General features: G+C 43.6%; 1 protein-coding gene across 9 annotated transcripts in view; it reads left to right on the top strand.

Moving 5' to 3' along the window:
• The window catches only part of LOC121290681 (adhesion G-protein coupled receptor G2-like), a 188,868-nt gene that overhangs the window by 150,576 nt on the left and 17,729 nt on the right, over window positions 1–20,563 (top strand). For 8 of the 9 annotated variants that reach the window (XR_005945862.1, XM_041211461.1, XM_041211460.1 and 5 more), the window contains 3 exons: window positions 589–692; window positions 4,850–4,974; window positions 15,800–16,068. Coding sequence is in view for 8 of the 9 variants with exons in the window: in XM_041211461.1 (XP_041067395.1) it covers window positions 589–692; window positions 4,850–4,974; window positions 15,800–16,068 (498 nt within the window). In the remaining variant the exon portion in view is untranslated. Of the gene's footprint in view, window positions 1–588; window positions 693–4,849; window positions 4,975–15,799; window positions 16,069–20,563 lie in introns of those variants that run through there. The other variant, XM_041211462.1, reaches the window with a different exon arrangement.

Raw genomic sequence — 20,563 nt, 5'->3', positions numbered from 1 at the left:
CATTAATTTTGCCTTTTTACCATTTTTTCCCCTATGACCTTATTTGCTGCTTTTTTTCTGTTTGTACACTCTATCTTATCCTGTCACACTCTGGGTATCATTACCCAAACAGCTGCCCTGCAATGCTGCCATATCATTTTGCTTTGTATCCCCTTTCAAGAACCTTCCCCCCCCCACCACCTCATTTAGTTTAAAACCCTCTCTACAGCCCGAATTATTCGATTTGCCAGGACACTGGTCCCATCATGGTTCAAGTGAAGCTCGGCCCACCGGAGCAGCTCCCTTCTACCCCAGTACCTCTTGTCAGTGCCCCATGAACTGAAACCCATTCCTCCCACACCAATCTCTGAGCCATGCATTTAACTCCTTGACTTTATTTACCCTATGCCAGTTTGCCCGTGGCTCAGGTTGCAATCCCGAGATTATTACCATTGTTACACTTACATCCATTATTTATCCAACACCTTCTGTCTTTTGTGACGTACCACCTCTAATCCAAGTGCCCTTCCTAATTTGATGTCTGCAGAGAGCAGGCAAGAACATAATCTCTGAATGTTTCAGTCACAATGCGTTTTTGTATCTTTGCAGATGGCAATGGTGGATGGAATTCGAGTGGTTGTATAACAGTGCAGAATCAATCCAATGAGACTGTATGTAAATGTAACCACCTGACACACTTTGGTGTCTTATTGGTAGGTACATAATATGAAAGATCCCACAATTATGCAGAAAGGGTCAGCCCTTGTCAGAACTGGACTGAGGTTAAATTTAAGCTAGGTGCCTGCAAGGTTCAAAGTGCAATGACTCTGTCAAAATCAATTCAACCCGAACTGCTTTGCTACATAAAGAGCTGATGCCCATTAAGGACATGTTTTTATTCTTCCTGTTTCCAGAAAGGAGCATGACCTCAGGTCTTCCCTAAATGATTTACAGCCAATGAAGGACTCGAGGGAGGCAGCCAATTCTCGCATTGCAGGATCCCACAAACAGCAATGTGATAATGACCAAAAATCTGTTTTTACTGATATTGGTTACAAAATGAACATTTCTAGCAATTGAGGAAAAAAAATAGATACAAGGATCTCACACTGTTTCTCTCAGCCTGGCTTAGTCTCCTCCACATCTGATAAGTTCTGAATCAAGTCTTGCAGCTGCAGGGACATCCAGTGCTTCAATTCAGAGATAGTCCTATTCTGTAGAGAAAGTTGTATATCAAATAACGAAGTATGTAACTTCTGGTCTGTTTGGTGTAAACTCTTGGCCTGGCTATAGGTTTGGTAAAACTCATGCATCGGAAAACATCAGCAATCTGATCAGACATTTCAGTAAAACTATAGATTGCTTGTTGCCAGATGAACATGTTACAAGGCACAGCAGGATAGGATCAACAGCAAAAAGCAGGATTGAAGAACTAAATCATCTGGACAAATATAAGTACAAATATGAATTATTACTTCCATTCGGTTGGTACATGGACTTGATGTTTTAATTCCTAAAAGCTACCTGGGAATTTTATTTTGCCTAGTAAATCACCTATTAATGTCAACGCTTCATTCTGACTTTACTAGTGTGGAGCTATATTTCATATGCACAATTTTCTAAGTGTAAGAAAGAACATCACCTACTTGTTAATTGCTTGGTTTTGTCTAGCAGTCAGATAGCTCCATAACTAAAGTTGAATGGAGAACCCACCAGTGACAATATTGTCTGCTTCACTGATGTTTAAAATGGGCAAAGGTTTCAGTTTCAGAGTTCCTTGAGGCCAACGTATTTAAATTGTTTTCCATGTTGTATCCTGTCCAATACTACTAACGGAGGGAAAATTATGCAGGCTGTGAATCAGAAGCATTGACATCTGCTCCTGAATCCCTACCCCATCCCCTAAAGCTGTCCAACAGGGGGATGAGTCTGAAAAACTATCCCTCATCTTTCAGCCTCCTTACCTCATTGTTAGTACTGTATGGTCTATCTATCGCAGATGCTTAAAGTCACATTCGAAAATAACTTTGCCTTTCCCAGCACATAAATATACTGTTAAGTTTATACCTACAGCATATATATGTACTTAAAAAAGGATTAATTTAGGCTCCTCAAATTATATTAGTACAACATATTTGCTTGGAAACAGCATTTTTAAACAATAACATATGAAGGTATTTATTTTAAATAATCCCTTCTAATTGACAAATTTATTCTAATTTACAAAGTGAAATTCAATTTTTGTTACTTACACATATATTACATACATATTAATATATGTACACTTGAGTCTCTGGGTGCTTTTCCAGACTGCATATATATTTTCTATGAGAACCACAGTCCACTGGCATTTTCTTTTAAATCCTCTAATTCTTTGTTCCCTCTTTCAAATCACCTTATGTATACTCTGTTCTCCACAGCTGCAACCAGACCCCCATCCCTCTCCCAACCTTACTATTTGACTCAACAACTGAGACAGAATCCAACTGTAATCTGTGGTGCTTCTCCAATTCTCCCACCCTTCCAATAGGCAAGCGCCAGCTTGTTGATGACCCAGTCCAAATTTGGAACCCACAGTATGTGGGGTAGCGGACATGGACTCCCAGGCCCAATATTTATGGGATGGGCAGGGAAAGTGTAGGAAGGTGTATCCAAAATCCAGAAAATCAGGGAACGCAGAGGTTGAGTTTAACAGTGGAAATTCGTGGCAATTTGCTTCTTCCGTTTCCCACCCAGCAACTGGCCAGCTTGACTGGCTGCTGCACATGAAAAGCAATGAAAGGAAGCCTCAGCCAGGGACTCTAGAGGATGTTTCCCAGGAACAGGAGGGAGGAGGAAAGATCAGGGCCTAGACTCGTGAGGTGGAAGGGCAATTGTCGTAGCAAGAGAAACCATGATTAGCAGAAGGGAGACTGAAGGCTTGCTTGATAGACTGGGGTAAGCACTCCTGCTCCTCCTGGCCCACAAAGGGCACTCTAATCTGTTGGATTTGGGAGTTCCTGCCTTCATTTCACAGCTGCTGGTAAAGTTAAAATAGGCTCCGAACTGCACTGTGGGTGCCAGATATAAATACAAGCGTGAAGAATCCCAGATGGGGCACAAGCACGGCAACTTACCCTCTATACAGAAGGCAGCAGGTGCAGTCGCATCTGATTATGGGGCCCCAAGTTTTCACTTTTAAATGCCCTCCCTCAAACCCTCTCTTGCCTGTTATAGGTTGGATTAGAGAGGGTGCTTAATGTTTCAGTGTGTCACAGAAGTCACAAAGTCACAAATGATACCCTATGTGACTTTGTCAAAGGTAAACTTTCTCTCCTCTTCTCAACCTGTCTGCAGCCTTTGACACATGTGACCACACCTTCCTCCTTCAGCACCTTTCCACTGTCATCCAGCTGGGTGGGTCTGCTCTCACCCAGTTCTATTCTTAGCTATCTAATCTTTGCCAGAGAATCACTTGTGAGGGTTTCTCTTTCCTGTTCCTGCACTATTACATCAGGTATCCCCCAAAGGTCTGGCCTTGGCCCCATCTTTTTCTCATCCACATGCTGTGACATAATCCAAAGGCACGGTGTTAGTTTTCAGATGTACACTGGCGACAACCAGCTCTCCCTTGCCACAACCTCTCTCGACCTCTCCACTGTTGCAAAATTACCAGATTGTTCATCTGACATCCAATACTAGGTGAGCAGAAATTTCCTGCAATTAAATAGTGAGAAGACTGAAGCCAGAGTTTTCACTTCCCACTCCAAACTCCATTCCCTTGTTTCTGACTCCATTGCTCTCCCTGGCAGCAGTTGAGATTGAGCCAGTCTGTTTGCAACCTTGATGTCACATTTCAGCCCAGGGTGAACTTTTGACCTCATTCATGCCATCACAAAGACCACTTATTCCCATCTCCATAACTTTGTTTGTGCCTTCCCTGTTTCAGCTCATTTCCATTCATTACCTCTAGACTTGACCTCTCCAATGAAGTCCTGGCTGCTCTCCCACGTTCTTGGTCATCTGATCTAAAATCTCCATATATGACTAGGCGTTGTGCATGTGAAGCTCTTGAGATGTTCCTTAAGATAAATCTGCAATATAAATATAAGATGTTATTTTGTTATGAAATGCCAAGCAAGTTAGACTAGCGACAAACTTTCAATCTCAAAATGATTACCTAAAAGAAAATCTGATCACCTCTTGGAGGACAATAGAGAAGGAGTTTGGGAGAAGGAAGCCAATTGAAAAATCCTGGATGGGACAATTATTAGAAAAGCTTTTATAGAAGTCATTTCACCAAAGACATATAGGACAAAATTGTTCCCAGATGGATTAAATAGAGAACAAAAACAGAATTACCTGGAAAAACTCAGCAGGTCTGGCAGCATCGGCGGAGAAGAAAAGAGTTGACGTTTCGAGTCCTCGTGACCCTTTGACAGAACTTGATTAAATAGAGCATGTGTGATCTTCTGGTTCTAAACAATTGATTAAAGTTTGAGATTAAGAAGACTGAGAATCATTGTTAGATATATCAGCAAATGAATGGCTAACAGGCTGATATTGTATTCCTCTCTCCAATGTTCAATGGAGCTGTTAACTTGTTTAAAGTGAGTGGATTGACGTCTGCATCTCTAATTGTGATTTCCAGGATATGGAGCATTAGTGAGTAGCATGGAGTTTTGCTGTTGCTATATTTAATTAGATGAACTAAGAGTTCCACTAGACAAAACTCAGTAGTAATTTTGATGAAACCTCACACTGAACCATTAACCCCTCTCTCTGTCTTTTGGGTGCTGACTGAGCTGCTGGGCGTTTGCAGCATTATGCTTATTATTTCAGATTTCAAGTACTTGAATAATTTTAACCTCCACTTTTGTTGTTTTTATAGATTATTTCCAGAGATTTGGCGATTGATCCAATCCAGTACCGAATCCTCAGTTTCATTACGTACATAGGCTGTGGCATTTCTTCGATTTGCTTGGCTATGACTTTGGTGACATACCTGATTTTTGAGTAAGTTTTCTTTTGTTTTGCTACAAACCTTCGAAAGCTCAAATGCGGAGAAACTTCCTCCTCGAAACATTACATCACAGTGTCTAATATACTCAAAGAAAATCACACCTTCAGAACTGTTTTACCTCTGTGATATGGCATGGGTTTATTTGGTTTCACTGCAAGGGTCAGTTTGGCCCTTGTAGTAGCACTCACATCTCTTTAAGTCAGAAATTTGTGGGTTCCAGCCCCACTGCAGGACCTGAGTATTAAATAGGCTGATCTGGGAGTGCCATGTTGCCAGAGGTGCTCCTCTTTCAACAGTGAAGTTATAGCCTAATTCCTTGATCAGGTGGGTGTGAAACCTTCCCAAGGCACTTTTTCTAAACAGGCACTTTTTCTAAACAGGCAATTCCCTTGGTGGCTTGGCCAATATTCATCCCACAGCCTGCAACAACAGTTTAACTGGCCAGTTTTTGCATTGCTATTTGTGTAACTTTACACAAATTGGCTGCTGTGTTTGCTGCAATAACCGATAATGACAACACTCCAAATATAATTAAGACCATAAAGTGTTTTGGGAGATACTAAGGACTGGAAAAGCTCAGTATCAATGTGAGCTCACTCGTTCACTTGCTCGTTCAATCTTCCTTTCTCCCACCAGAAGGCATAAGTCTTATACAGTATCTCTTAGACCAATGACTTCACCATGTTATTCTAAAAGGATTGAAGTGAAATGTTTTGTATTGGATACTGTTGAACTTCTTGAACATTGTTACAGCTGCACCCATCCAACTGAGTACAAGTGTTTTATCATATTCATGACTTGAACCTTGTAGATAGTCAATCGGCTTCAAGAAGTTAAAATGTGAACCACTCCATCACCAAATACCCAACCCCTGCTCTGTTCTTGTAGCCACAGTATTGATCTGGCTGGTCTGGTTAAGCTTCTGGTCCACGGTGACCAGCAGATGTTGATGGTGGGAGACTTGGAGATAATAGTGCCATTGCAGATTGGGGTTTTTTTATCTTGGAAATGGTCATTGCCTGGCACACCTGTTGCATAAATGTTACCTGCCACTTGTCAACCTAAGCTGCAATATTGTTCAAGATCTGCTGTCAGCTGGCACTGGCTGTTTTATTATCAGAGAAGTTCTAGATGAATCTGAACATGGAATCATGGGTGAAAATCCCTAATCCTGACCTCATGATGGAGGGAAGGTTACTGAAGCAACTGAAGACAAATGGGCTGAGGATACTACCATGAGAAAGTTGAATGATGATTTTATGCAGCCGCCATGTACTCAGTGCTGTACAGAATTATAACTGTGCAGTGGTCACTCCTACCATTGCTAATGTGGACTGCCTTGTCTGCCATAGGTTAGTGAGGATGAGGTCAAGGAATTTGCTCCTTTGTCTTGGTACATGGGCATTAGGTGAGGGCAAGAATTGGATTTGACTGCAATGAATCCCATGGCAAATAGTTTATTAACTCTCACTACTCAATCTCACTTATCTAGAGTTGCCCTTCGTATAATGTTCTGTAAGGCAACCAATGCCCATGTTACCATATCTCAGTCCAAATCATTGGTGAGGGGGAGGAAGGAATTAAGTTTTAACTCACGGGCCTGATATTGTTAGAGAAGCTTTTTCTGCAATAAGATTTGAACAGAAGATTTCTGAAAATCAGCCACCAGCCAGGATTACCATTAGATTTTGAAGGGGTTTCCTCAGATTGAAGATGCCTTGAATTAAATAAATTTCATTTTTTCACTCAGAACCAATGAGATGTTTTACTTATTTAAAGTGTACTTCCAACTGGAGGGGAGGTGGAGCTGGTGGGGGTGGTGGGGTGTTGGGGGCGGTGGGGTGGTGATTGATGGTAGCGGGTATGTGCTTTTGTGCACAGTCAGACATCATTCTGGGAGATGCATTATTTAAAACTATTTATTGTGCTCCTGCACATGAAACCTATTCTGTCTATTTTAATGTCTTAACTTGTCAAAAATTCAAAGACTTACTGTGATTCATCAAGGCCATCTTCTGCTTGGATTCCTTAAGCAAATTACTTTTGAAACAATGGACATAATTTTCCATTACGCTGACTGAATATAAATACAGCCAGTAGGATATGTTTCCAGTAATAGACTGCATCTCTTGTGCATCCCCCACTTTCTTCACCTTACCACTGGTGGCCATGCCATCAGCTGTCTAGGCCTTAAGGCCTGAAATTTCTGAATGAAACCTCTTCGTCTCTGCATTTCTCTCTTCTTTAAGAAGCTGTTTCAAACCCAACTTTTTGACCGAGGTTTTTGTCATCTTTCCTAATGTCTCCTTTTATGACTTTGTGTGGGATTTTCTGGCCTCACCTGCCACCGAGATTGTCTGATCCCGCTGAACATCAATGGACTTTTGGCTGGGGCACAACCAGGCTGGAAAATCCCAGCCTTGATGTCAATCCTGTGAAGTGCCTCAAGTCATTTTACTATGTTATTGGCATTATATAAATGTGCATTGTTGATGTTATTCTTTATCAACCTGATGAGCAACACACACATTTGGCAAAAGATGAGTTTCTACAGGTAATGAAACATAGAAACATAGAAAATAGAAGCAGGAGTAGGTCATTTGGCACTTCGAGCCTGCGCTGCCATTCAATATGATCATGGCTGATCCTCTATCGCAACACAATACTCCCGCTCTCTCCTCATACCCCTTGATGCCTCTAGCGTCTAGAAATCTATCTGTTTCCTTCTTAAATATATTCAGTGATTTGTCCGCCACAGCCTCCTGTGGTAGAGAATTCCACAGGTCCACCACCCTCTGAGTGAAGAAGTTGTTCCTCATCTCAGCCCTAAATGGCCTACCCCATATCCTGAGATTGTGACCCCTTGTTCTAGAACCCCCAACCTGAGGAAATATCATCCCTGCATCCAGTCTGTCCAGCCCTGTCAGAAATGTATATGTTTCAATGAGATCCCCTCTCATTCTTCTAAACTCCAGTGAATACAGGTCCAGTTGGCCCAATCTCTCCTCATACGATAATCCTGCCATCCTAGGAATCAGTCTGGTGAACCTTCGCTGCACTCCCTCAATGGCAAGTATACCCTTTCTTAGGTAAGGAGACCAAAACTGCACACAATACTCCAGGTGTGGTCTCACCAAGGCTCTATATAGCTACACTAAGACATCCTTTCACATGTACTCAAGTCCTCTTGCAATGAAGGCTAACATACCATTTGCCTTCTTAACTCAACTGCATGCTTGCTTTCAGTGACTGGTGTACAAGGACACCCAGGTCCCTTTGTACATCAACATTTCCCAATCTATCACCATTAAAATAATACTCTGTCATTCTTATTTTTCTACCAAAGTGGATAACTTCACAATTATCCACGTTATATTGCATCTGTCATGTATTTTGCCCACTCGCTCAGCTTGTCTAAATCACTTCGAAGCCTCTTAACATCTTCCTCACCACTCACATTCCCACCTAGTTTTGTGTCATCAGCAGACTTGGAAATATTACATTTCTTTCCTTCATCCAAATCATTGATATATATTGTGGATATTTGGGGCCCAAGCACTGATCCTTGTGGTACCCCATTAGTCACTGCCTGCCATTCCGAAAAAGACCCATTTATTCCTACTCTCTGTGTCCTGTCTGCTAATCAATCCATGCCAATATATTATCCCCAATCCCATGTGTTTTAATTTTGCACACTAACTCTTATGTGGGACTTTATCAAAAACTTTCTGATAATCCAAATACACCATACCCACTGGTTCTCCCTTATCTAGTCTGCTAGTTACATCCTCAAAAAACTCCAGTAGGTTTGTCAAAAATGATTTCCCTTTCATAAATCCATGTTGACTTTGTCTAATCCGGTTAATATTTTCTAAATGTCCTGTTATCATATCCTTTGTAATAGTCTCTAGCATTTTCCCTACCACTGATGCTAGGCTAACCAGTCTGTAATTCCCTGTTTCTTCCCTCCCTTCTTTTTTAAATAGTGGGGTTACATTTGTCACCCTCCAATCTGCTGGGATTATTCCAGAATCTACAGAATTTTGGAATATGACAACCAACGCATCCACTATTTCCATGGCCACCTCCTTTAGTACCCTGGCATGTCGATTATCAGGCCTTGGGGATTTATCGGTTTTCAGCCCCATTAATTTCTCCAGCACTGTTTTTGTAGTAATACTAACTCCCTTCAATTCCTCCTCCTCGCTAGACCCTTGATTTCCTAGCATTTTGGGGAAGTTATTTGTGTCTTCCTCCATGAAGACATAACTAAAGTGATTGTTTAATTGCTCTGCCAATTCCTTGTTCTCTATTGTAAATTTTCCAGTTTCGGACTGTAAGGGACCTACATTTGTCTTAACCAACCTTTTTCTTCTTAAATACTTATAGAAGCTTTTACAGTCCTCTTTTATCTTCCTTGCAAGTTTATTCTCTTACTGTATTTTTCCCCTCTTAATCAATCTCTTGTCCCCCTTTGCTGAATTCTAAACTGCTCCCAATTCTCAAGCTTGTTAATTTTTCTAGAAACTTTATATGACACCTCTTTGGACCTAATACTATCCTTAATTTCTTTTGTTAGCCATGGTTGGGCCACTTTTCTTGCTGTGTTTTTTGCGCCAGAAAGGAATATATATCTGTTGCAATGCATACATGCGTTCCTTAGATATTAGCCATTTCCTATCCACCATCATGCCTTTTAATGAAGTTCCCCAATCTATCTTAGCCAACTTACACCTCATATTTTCGTAGTTTCCTTTGTTTAGACTTAGGACCTTAGTTTCGGATTGGACTACTTCACTTTCCAACCTAAGGAAGAATTCTTTCATGTTATGGTCACTGTTCCCTAAAGGACCCTGCACAACAAGATTATTAATTAACCCCTTCTCATTGCACAAAACCAAATCTAGGATAGTCTGTTCCCCAGTTAGCTCCTCGACAAACTGGTCTAAAAAAACACCTTGTACACACTCCAGGATTTCATCCACCAGAGTATTATTGCTAATTTGGTTTGCCCAGTCTATATGTAGATTAAAATCACCCATGATCACTGTGGCACCCTTGTTACATGAATCTTTAATTTCCTGTTTAATACCATCGCTTACCTTATCACTACTGTTTGGAGGCCTATAGACAATTTCCACTAATGTTTTCCACTCCTTGTTGCTTCTTAGCTCCACCCAGACTGATTCTACATCTAGATTTTCTGAGCCAAAATCCCCTCTCTCTACTGCACTGATCTCATCCTTAACTAACAATGCCACAACATCTCCTTTTCCTTTATGCTTGTCCTTCCTAAATATCGAGTACCCTTGGATATTCAGTTCCCAGCCTTGGTCACTCTGCAGCCATGTCTCTATAATCACAATCATATCGTACGCGTTTACATCTATTTGTGTTGTTAATGCATCTCCCTTATTGCAATTGCTCCATGCGTTCAGATACAGTGCCTTTAGACTTGCCTTTTCACACAACGTTTTTGTACTATGACCCAATTGCTGCTAGCCCATTTCCTCTGCCTTCATCTTTTGCTTTTTACTTTTCCTTCTTTCATTTCTATCTTTATTTCCCTCTCTTGTGTCTCCACACTCAGGCTGCCATCCCCCTGTCACTCTGGTTTAAACTCTCCCTTACAGTACTATGAAGGGAATGAAGGGAAAAGGGCATTCACTGGATTCAGCCACATCCTTTCAGATTTGATACTTGGGGCTGGGTTTTATGTATGGTTCCCCCCATTGGCCCTGTTTTCGATGAGGAGACGCATAAAATATGTGGGTTGCCCAGCCCCCACCTTCCTGGCCCGCCGTCATAATATGGTAGGTGACCAGGCGGCCAAATTGGCAGTCAGGCCGCCATATTTAAATAAATAATTAAAGGTCAATTGAGCTTGTTACCAAGCAAATTGAGCGGGATGTTAGGCTGCCCAGGTCATAATGCAGTTGGCATGGGCATGAGTGGGCAGACTGTTTTTTGAAGCCAAGTTGAACAAAAGAGGGGAAGCAAGTATCACGGCATTGGTATCACGGTACTTTCACAGTGCAGAGGGAGGCCATTCAGCCCACCAAGTCTGCACTGGCTCTCTGACAGGGCATTCCACATAGCCCCACCCCCTGCCTTATCCCCGTAACCTTGCACATTCTCTCTTTTCAGGTAGCTTCCAAATCCCTTTTGAATACCTCAATCGAACCTGCCTCCACCGGCCTTTCAGGAAGTTTGTCCCAGACCTCAACCACCCTCTGGGTGAAAAAATTTTTCCTCACATCACATTTACTCCTTTTGCCAATTATTTTGGATCTCTGCTCTCTAGTTCTTACAGTAAAGGGAGGCAAATCATTTGGAGGTGCCCTGTGCACATTGGGGCACCATTCCCGAGGCATAATTCACCCCCCCCACCCCCACCCCTTATTCCTCATTGCCTGCCCTCCAAAACTTGGTTCCCTATCACCCTCTCCCCCTCCTTAGGCTCTCAGACCCCTCACCACCCTAAAAACCCAGTACCTACCTCCCTCCGGCAGCCATCACATTTCTTCCTGCTTCTCCAAGGAGTCCTAGCAGAGGCCAGTACCGAGCTCCGGCATTGCCAGGACTGCTGGAGCTTCCAGTCAATCTGATTGGCTGGCAGCTCTGGAGGGTGGGACTTCCGGTGCACTGAGGTGCAGAAGCCCCACTGTGAGCTAGCGTGACCATCCCCAGGCAGTGTATTCTGCCTGTCAGATGGGCTTCTTCCAGATGCGTCAGCTGCTGTCTCAGTTTGCTCCAGGGTCATGTGCAATCCAGCCATACCACCACTCTCCACCCCCACTGTAATATGCAGCCCCTGGGTTCAAATTCCCCATAGACTGCTGGGATGAAAGCCTCCTCTGACTGTTGGATATATGTGGGCTCGAGGAAGGTTTTTTTATGAATGGGTTTGCAATCTTCTCAATTTAAAGCTCAATTTAAGGCAGCCATGACATCAGCCATTGTGGCCTTAAGTCTCAGTACTTCCAAAGTGTACAAATTAACCCCTGACCATAAGTACTCTAAACAAATCCTTGCCCAGTGGAAGGTAAGAAAGTAACTCCAAGCACTGAGTATTTATCGATGTCCGCGTCTCTGACTTATAATGATTTCCCATTCAGTCCTTTCTCTTTCATTTTTATTGGTTTGCAAAGAATAGTAATGAGTCTAAGGATTGAGAGGGTTTTAGAAACGAACAAGGCCACTAAAATGTTGTTAAAAGGGAAAAAAGCAAATATGAGAGCAAAGGCCAGGAATATAAAAACAGGCTGTAAAAGCTTTTGTAACTTTATGAAAAGGAGGAGAGTAGCTAAAGTCTTACAGGCAGAGTCAGGAGAAATTATTATGTGGAATGGCAAAGACATTGAACAAATATTTTTTGCCTGTCTTTTCAGTGAAAGACACAAGTTACCTCCCAGAAATAAATGATAACGTAGGAGCTAATAAGAGTGAGGAAATTAAAGTAATTAAAATCATCAGAGAAAAGGGATTGTTGAATAGGAAGAAGTCATAAAGTTGACTCTGACCAATGCATTTCCTTCTGCTACCCACTGCAACAGAGGTTAACATTCTGGGGCATTGAAAGCAACGGAAAGTGTTTTTCATGCTATTCACATTCTGTTGATGCACAGTTCATCAAAAGATGCATTTTAAGGAGTATTGTTATATAACTATGGTAATGAAAATGGAGTGTAGAAAATGGCCTAGAGTGACGCGTATGCTAACAGTGGAGGAAAAGGGAGTTTTTATGAGGTTATGTGCCCTCACCTGCTAGCCAAGGAATCGGAGGTGCACTGGTAAGATTAATGAAAAGAGAATTGTGGGCAGCATACCTGCATGCAATATGCTGATAAATGTGTGGCCAAGGGTGAATCTTCCCACCAGCAATGTATAAGGATACCTGTATGTTATTCAAAATGTGATTTTTAATGTTATTCTTTCATGGGACGTGGGCCTCACTGGCAAGGTCAGCATTTGTTGCCCATCCCTAATTTCTGTTGAGAGCAGTTAAGAAACAACCACATTTCTGAGGTCCAAAGTCACACGTCGGCCAGACCAGGTAAGGAGGAGAGATTTCCTTCCCAAAAGGGCATTAGTGAACCAGGTGGCTTTTTACAACAACCAGTGATGGTTTCATGATCAACATTATTGAAAATATGTTTCAATTACAGATTTTTTAAAAATTGAATTAAATTCAAATTCCACCAGTTGCCATGATGAGATTTGAACCCATGGCCCCAAAGCATTACTTTGGGCCTCTGGATTACTAATCCAGTGACAACAGCATTTACACCATCATTCCCCAAAAGCTCCTGCTGTCTGCTTCCTTGTTCCTTTCCCAGCCAGGTAACTTCTAAATCCCGGTGAGGGTTACCTGGAGATGCTTTCCTCTAACCAAAGCTAGGCAAATCGTCAAGTCTCGTTTAAGTCCTCATGAACGTGGTACTTTCAATCTGAGCACAAGACCCCACCCACATTCTATGCGATGGACAATAGAGACTAGTTGTTTCTATCTCTCTGCTCTCTCATTGTTAGATCCTTGCTGACCCTGTGTGTGGGGCTAAGCCATCTTTTTAGGAAAGCCTGCAACCCAATCTTACGATGAATTCCTATGGACTCTTCTTCTCTCAAAGCTTATGTTCATGAGAATGTGAATTACAAGGGCCTTGTATTGAGGTAGAAATGCTAATTAGTTAACCTTTAGATAGCTTCATTCCAGCTTTATCAGTTTCACTCTATCTTGAAATTAAATAGATAGTTTAAAGTGTGAAAGTTTACAAAACCTAACATTCCTAACACTCGCCCTGGGACTTGGAGACTAAGGCGTGAATCTTTGCTCTCGGGTCTGGACAATTCCTGACTCCACAAACCCAATGCAGGAGAAAGTGCCTTGGCACATTGAATTTTTGTTCTGGGGTGGGGGTGGGGGCAAGGGGGTGCACTGGAAACACTACGGAGGCTGCTGGATGTGGAGGAGTGGTGGGTGGGAGGCCCACGTTGGTGCACTGGTACTTTGTCCTAGATTTTTAAAGAAGCAATAAAACTAAAAACAGCACCACTGTGCTCAACCCTCAGACCCCCTCACCCCTAATCACACCCCATACTCCACCTATGCCAACCAATGCCACTTCATGCCATCTACCCACCCCAATAGCCCCTTATACCTTCCATGCCAACATATTCCCTTGTACCCATCCCCAAGCCCCTTACCCACTATGTCAAATATGCCCCTCTACCCATCCCAATGGCCCCTCATAACCTCCATGGCCAACCTATGCCCCTCTAACCACCCCCATGGTTCCTCGTACTCTCCATGTCAACCTATGCCCTTCCACCAACTCTGCATGGCCCCTCATGCCCTCCAGGCCAACCTATACCCCTTACCTTACCCCCATGGCCCTTTATAGCCCCTATGCCAACTTAGCATCAACTCATTCATAAAAGCTCATTCACTACATTTGTATTTCTTCAGCTACACCCTTATAAAAACAAACATTTCATTCAAGCACTTAGCCCCTTATAAAATCAAACATTTTATTCAAGTGCTTAATCCCTTATAAAAACATAGTCCCACTTCAAGAAGTTGATAACCACATGTAGCTGTCAATTAAACAGAGGAATGGCAGGCACCCCACTTTGATAATGAAAGGTTGTGGAATCAGTTATGCAGCACTAATCCAGTAATGAAAACCTTAAGGCTTATGTCAACAGACAGAGTGAAATAGCAAGCAATGGTTATTTTTAATACTCCACACAGCCTTTCCAAAGATTTAAAGGACAAGAATTTTAAATGCCTTGACAGAATGACAGTTGCTTTTGACACTTTTGACAGTCCCTTTTGATATTTTTGACTGTTGATTTTGATAGCTCTATTGACAGTTCTAATAACTTTATGTACTTTTTACTCACAGTCATGTCCATTTTTAACAATCCCAAATGGTGCCTTACCTCTCCCAAAGGCCTCGCCTGTAGGTGTCCCAGGACCATATCCAAAGAGCTATCCTACCTCTGCAAAGTGCTACCTCACCTCTCCAAAGTATTCCTCAAAGTTTAGACCTTCTCCTACCAAGTTCAATCAGCACAGGGCCATGTTTCCAACTCCTGGCTGACAAAAATCGAACATGACTAGGGAGCTGCACCCAGAAAATATGCAATGCGCTAATCCTGACACATCTCCATTCCATCCCTCCCCCACGAAAATGGTAGGTGTGTTCAAGGGTTTGACTTCCAGATTTTGGTCTCCTCTGCTGTTTTTGCAATGACAGAGAGACTCTTTGTCGTTGCAAAAATCCAGGCCTAATAGCCTATCCACTGTCAGAGTTTGCCATTATCAGCAGGTGTGAACACCTTGCACCTTCTTCCCAGTAAAACAAGCCTTTAATCTCTAATGAAAAGCCACTCAGGCTTGCTGTGAGCAGAATTCGGAACAAGTCACATGACCCCCTTCATTCCTCCATTTTACCCTAAATTAAAGACACCATCACAAAACGTAACGATCTTATAAAACCTCACATTTGTAACAATGGCATCACATTTAGAGAAATGCCTTTGCGAGTTGGAGTAGATTGACCCAAATTACTGCCTTATGATGCAGGAGCTCAAATGAAGATATGGTTAATAAGAGTTTAGTATGTACCGAAGGATGCATATAATAACTGCCCTTTCATCAGTGCAGAAAACACATTCTATTTGATGGGCTATTACCTAATTACCTATTCAGCCCACATTTAAATCCCACACAAAATAGAATAATGCATATGAGATCATAAATGATTGAATGACTAATTTCTAGTTGCTAAATAACTTCCATTTTTCTTTCAGAAAACTCCGCAAAGACTACCCCTCAAAGATTCTAATAAACCTTTGCACAGCCCTGCTGCTCCTCAATATGGTGTTCCTCATTGATTCTTGGATTTCTGCTTATGGTATCGAAGGTCTGTGTATCGCTGTGGCTGCCTTGCTCCATTATTTCCTATTGGTTTCCTTCACCTGGATGAGCCTCGAGGCCCTCCACATGTACCTGGCTCTGGTTAAGGTCTTCAACACTTATGTGCACAGATACATATTGAAGTTCTGCATTCTTGGTTGGGGTGAGTATGCTGCGCAGTGTTCATGTACAAAATTAGCCACTGTTACACTGAGGGGTAAACACGAGAGGTCTGTGTGTGCTAGTGTAACCTCAGAGAAGAATGTTCACACTTTAATTAACCTGTGAAGTATTTAGCGTCTAAAATGCTTGGGAACATCTAGCAAAGCAAGGCCCAGGCATTGAAAAATATCAATGTGCCTCAGTGGCCATTCTGCAAGTGAGGATTGGCATCAGTGCAGATCCCACTACTGTCCTCACTTGATATCCACCCACTCATTTATCAACGCTGGATAATAGTCAGGACTTGCAAACCTAGCCAATACATCACTCTCTCACCCAGGGCTATTGACACCAATTGTATCACTCTACCACCGCATCAGGCAAGGCTTAGCTAATCTCAAACTAATGAATATTAAGCCCCTTTCTTTTCTTTTGTCTGAATATAGGTTATGTGAAGTCTGAAAAATTTGAAACATTCCAACGCCCCACCTCACACCCTTTTCCCACCTTAGCTGTTACCTTCTTCCTGCACCCTGTTGTTATCAATTAAACCCAAGGGAAAAAAGCCGATTGCTTTTCCGAATATTTTCTTCAAATCTGCTGATACCATCAAGCGTCATTATTAAAATGTACCTTTTAAGGTAGTGGAACCTTAAATATGAGATGAGCTGCATGGTGCATTAAGTCAACAGGAACTGCAATATGATGCACAGGAACTTAACAACTGCCAAAGATACAATAATGCCAGTGCACCTGTTACAATACTTACTGTTAGTACACAACAGCTGATACTTTAGTGACAGTGCAAAATAGTTGATAAGAGTTGTGCCTGTGCTCTACAGAAGATCCAACAGTGCCTGTGTGAAATAATTGATATTGCAGTACCAGCAAGCGATATAGCTGATATAATAGTTGCGGTACAGTGCTAATGTACTACAGCTGAATCAGGAGGATGAGTGTGCTACTGTTAACATAATAGTTCCAGTGCACTATTTGCACCACTTAAAATTTAAGGGCTTTATCATTTTAAGAGGCAGCATTCAATAAATAAATGTGTTGATAGTGTTATAATCTCCACAGAGATCAATAACTTTTAAGAAAAAATATTCAAACTTCCAGCAACTGACTGAAAGGATCATGTGACATGGTTTCAAGTTTTAAGACTTTTACTGTAACAAACAAATCAAGAACAACATCGATTAGACACTATTTTTGTAAGCAATTTACACTTGAAGCCACAGAAAGGAACATTTCCTTTAACTTTTAACACGACTGAAAATTCCACACCACAGTTATGCTTTACGATGTTCCTTAAGTCGATATTCTTTTCCCCAGAGCCAGTTCAAAGTGATTCTTAGCTCCCACTGGCCTGCATCCTCATTCCTTTCCTAGCTAGGTAACTTCTAAATCCAGAATGGACTTTAACTGTGAGGGTTATCCTGGAAATCACTTCCTCTAACAAAAATAGGTGAATCTCTGAGATTTATTTAATCCTCATGAATGTAGTCTTTCCAATCTGAGAGCTCGCACTCACATTCTGCATTGCCTTTTTCACTCCTTTCCCAATCTCAGATCCTTGCAGACTGATTGTGTGTGAGAGTTTCAATAATATTTTTTGGAAAACCTGCAACCCAATCCTGCAGTAAACTTCTATGAGCTCTTCCTCTCTCAAAGCCTATCACCATGGCAACACATGTGTCTTGTTTCCAGGTGAAAATTAGCTGTCCTTTAGACTCCCAACTTAATTCTATCTTGAAGATAAGCAGACAGTGCAAAGTATAACAATTTACAAACTTGGCTTTCCTAACACCTCCCTGGGGCTTGGAGACTAACAGTCTATTCACTGTCGGCAGAGCTGCTTTTACCATTGTCTACAGGTGTGGATACCTTGTACCTTTTCCCAGTAAAACAACCTGGGCCCTCCGCTTTGATGTCTAACAACCAAGCCAACTAGGCTTGTTGTCAGCAAAATTCAGAACAAGTCACATAAGTCCCTTCATTCTTCCGTTCTAACCTAAACTGAAGATACAGGCTGGGATTTTCCATGCCCACTGGCATCGGGCGTGTTCAGTAATGTGAGTGGAAAATATGGTGTGATCAGTTTCACAATGGCGTGAAACCAGTTTGCAATTGTCCACTCAGCCTGGCGATGGTGGACTTCGGGCGCTCGTTGTAATACATCAACGTTTCATTTGAAGGCCAGCCCACCGGAATTGTACCACCTCCCCCCCCCCGGCCCCTGCTGGATCATCCATCCACATGGGTGGGAAAGCACGCCGGTGTAGAGTATTTGTGATGTGTAGAAGTCAGGACTTACCCGTCAGGGTCTTGGTCACATGGCAGACATCCGAGGAGCAGAAGATGCTGGAGCCCAACAGCAATGACACACTGGAGGAACATCCATGGCATCCTGGGTAGATTCTCATGGACAGGGCTCTGATGCAAAGTAGCTTAGCGAAACTGGAAAGTCATTGTTGAGGTCTGCTCACAATATATGATGGCCAAGGGGGTGGGAGAGGAAGGTCTAGGATTGGCTGGGAGAGGAAGAGGTGTCAGGTAGGGAGGAAATTAAGGTGTTGGGTGGAGGTTGGGAGTTGGGGGTACAGGGAGATGGTGTACGGGGGAGGTGGGGGTAATGGGGAGAAGACGGCAGTTGGGGAGGTAGGTGTAAGGGGGGTGGAAGGTGTAAGGGAATGAGTGTGCAGGGGGTGGATTGTGGAGAGGGGAGGGAATCCAGAGCAAGGAGGGAGTGCAGAGAGGGGAGGGAGTAAAGGTGGAGGAAGAATTAAGAGTGGAGGAAGGAGTTGGGAAGGGGGAAGGAGTAAAGCTAAAGAGGAAGAAATGAGGGTGTCTGAGGGAGCCAGGGATGGGGAAGGTGTAAAGCTGGAGGAAGAAGTGAGGCTGGAGGAAGAGGTAAGGCTGGAGGAAGAAGTCGGGGAGGGGGAAGGACTAAGCTTGGGGGGAGTCCAGGGGTTTGGGAGGACTAAGGGGGACAAAGGGCTTTGGTGTGGGGGGGTGGGGAAGGGGTTCCAAGGGGGGAGGGGTCCAGAGGGGGGAAGGGCTCTTGAGGGGTAGGTGTGCAGGTGAATGTGCCAGGGAGGGATCTGTTAGGTCCATGAGTGCCTCCTGGGGATCAAACTGAGGGTGGGCGTGGCATGAAGGAATGGTGAGAATGACCGAGGACAGCGTGAAGCAGGAGAACGGGTCAGTGAGGGTTCGACAGTGGTGGTAGAAGGGACAGCGAGGATGGTAAGTGGGGACTCAGAGACAGACATGGACCCTGGGGGTGGGAAGGAGAAGGTCGGGGAGGTGAATGTGGATGGGGGTGGGAATTTCAGGAAGGAAGCAAATGTGCACATTCACCTGGAAATCCCGGAAGGGAAAGGGTTGGGGCTGGTAGGTCACGGATGGGAGGTGGAGGGTGATGCTGGCGGGGGTGGGGGGTGCTGATCAACTGTGATGGGGGAGAGGAAACGTTTGGGGTGTTTACGAAAAACTGAATCAGAGTCATGGTGGTCGAGATCAGGTGTTGCATGGGAGTGTGGTCATTGGGTGTGCGGAGATGCAGGTCAGCTCAGCTGGACAAATGAAAGTGAACCCTAGCACCCAGCATTCAAAATGCTCGGGACATTGAGGTGAGAGTGCCCTGCCACACACATACTTTTCCCTCCAGAATCACCCACCGGCTGGCTGCTGCTCCTGTGGTGATAGGGGATGAGGTTGAGGGGCTCACAGGCAAAGGGGACTTGGAAGGAGAGGGCAGCCTCTGAGATGATCCAGGGGTGTCCAGCTACTGCCCCTCCTCCCTTCGGGTGCTAGAAGGGGCATCGAGGTGCCCTGTTTCCCTCTCGCGTTGCCACTGAAGAAACTCACCCAAAACTCCTGCGATGGAGTGTGGATCTGCACACATCTCCGTGTTCTGCTGGACCAGGGTCTCCATGGAATCTGCCTTTCCCCCTTATGGAGACCTCCACACACGCACATGTGGGCACCGCTTCATCAGAGAGCAGATGGACGCAGTCCTCCGACTCACATGCCACTCTGTTGAGAGCTTCCAACACCCTGTGTGTTGTTCCCCCACCTTTTGCTGACTCTCCAGGATGAGTTGGAAGGTCCAATCCAGAGGATCGTCATCTGACCCGGACCCTCACAGTTGCCTCTTCCCCAGCAGTCCTCCGATTGCTGGAAAGCTCGGCTGAACTTGTCACCTCCTGCTGCGGACACATGTCCATGCGGTGATCACCAGATTGTGAACCCAAGCCTGCTCTAGATCTAGGTCCCACTGGAGTATGTGTTTCTGTGCTGGTGGAGGGTGTGGGTAAGCGCTGTGATGGGTCTTCCAGGCTGCTTATTTCTATCTCTTTACTAGAGGATGTTTCTTCTTGGCTGCAGATGAGGGATTGCTCCTGGATGGAGCTGAGGGATCGGCTGGCTGAGGGTGTCGGTCCATTGGCAGAGCTCCCTGTGAATCAAAGTAGAGATAATAGTGCTTGGCA

The sequence above is a fragment of the Carcharodon carcharias genome, chromosome 18 (genome assembly GCF_017639515.1).
Source record: "Carcharodon carcharias isolate sCarCar2 chromosome 18, sCarCar2.pri, whole genome shotgun sequence".
Taxonomy (NCBI): Eukaryota; Metazoa; Chordata; class Chondrichthyes; order Lamniformes; family Lamnidae; genus Carcharodon; species Carcharodon carcharias.
The sequence above is the reverse complement of the archived record's forward strand: the minus strand, read 5'-3'. Positions and strand labels throughout refer to the sequence as shown.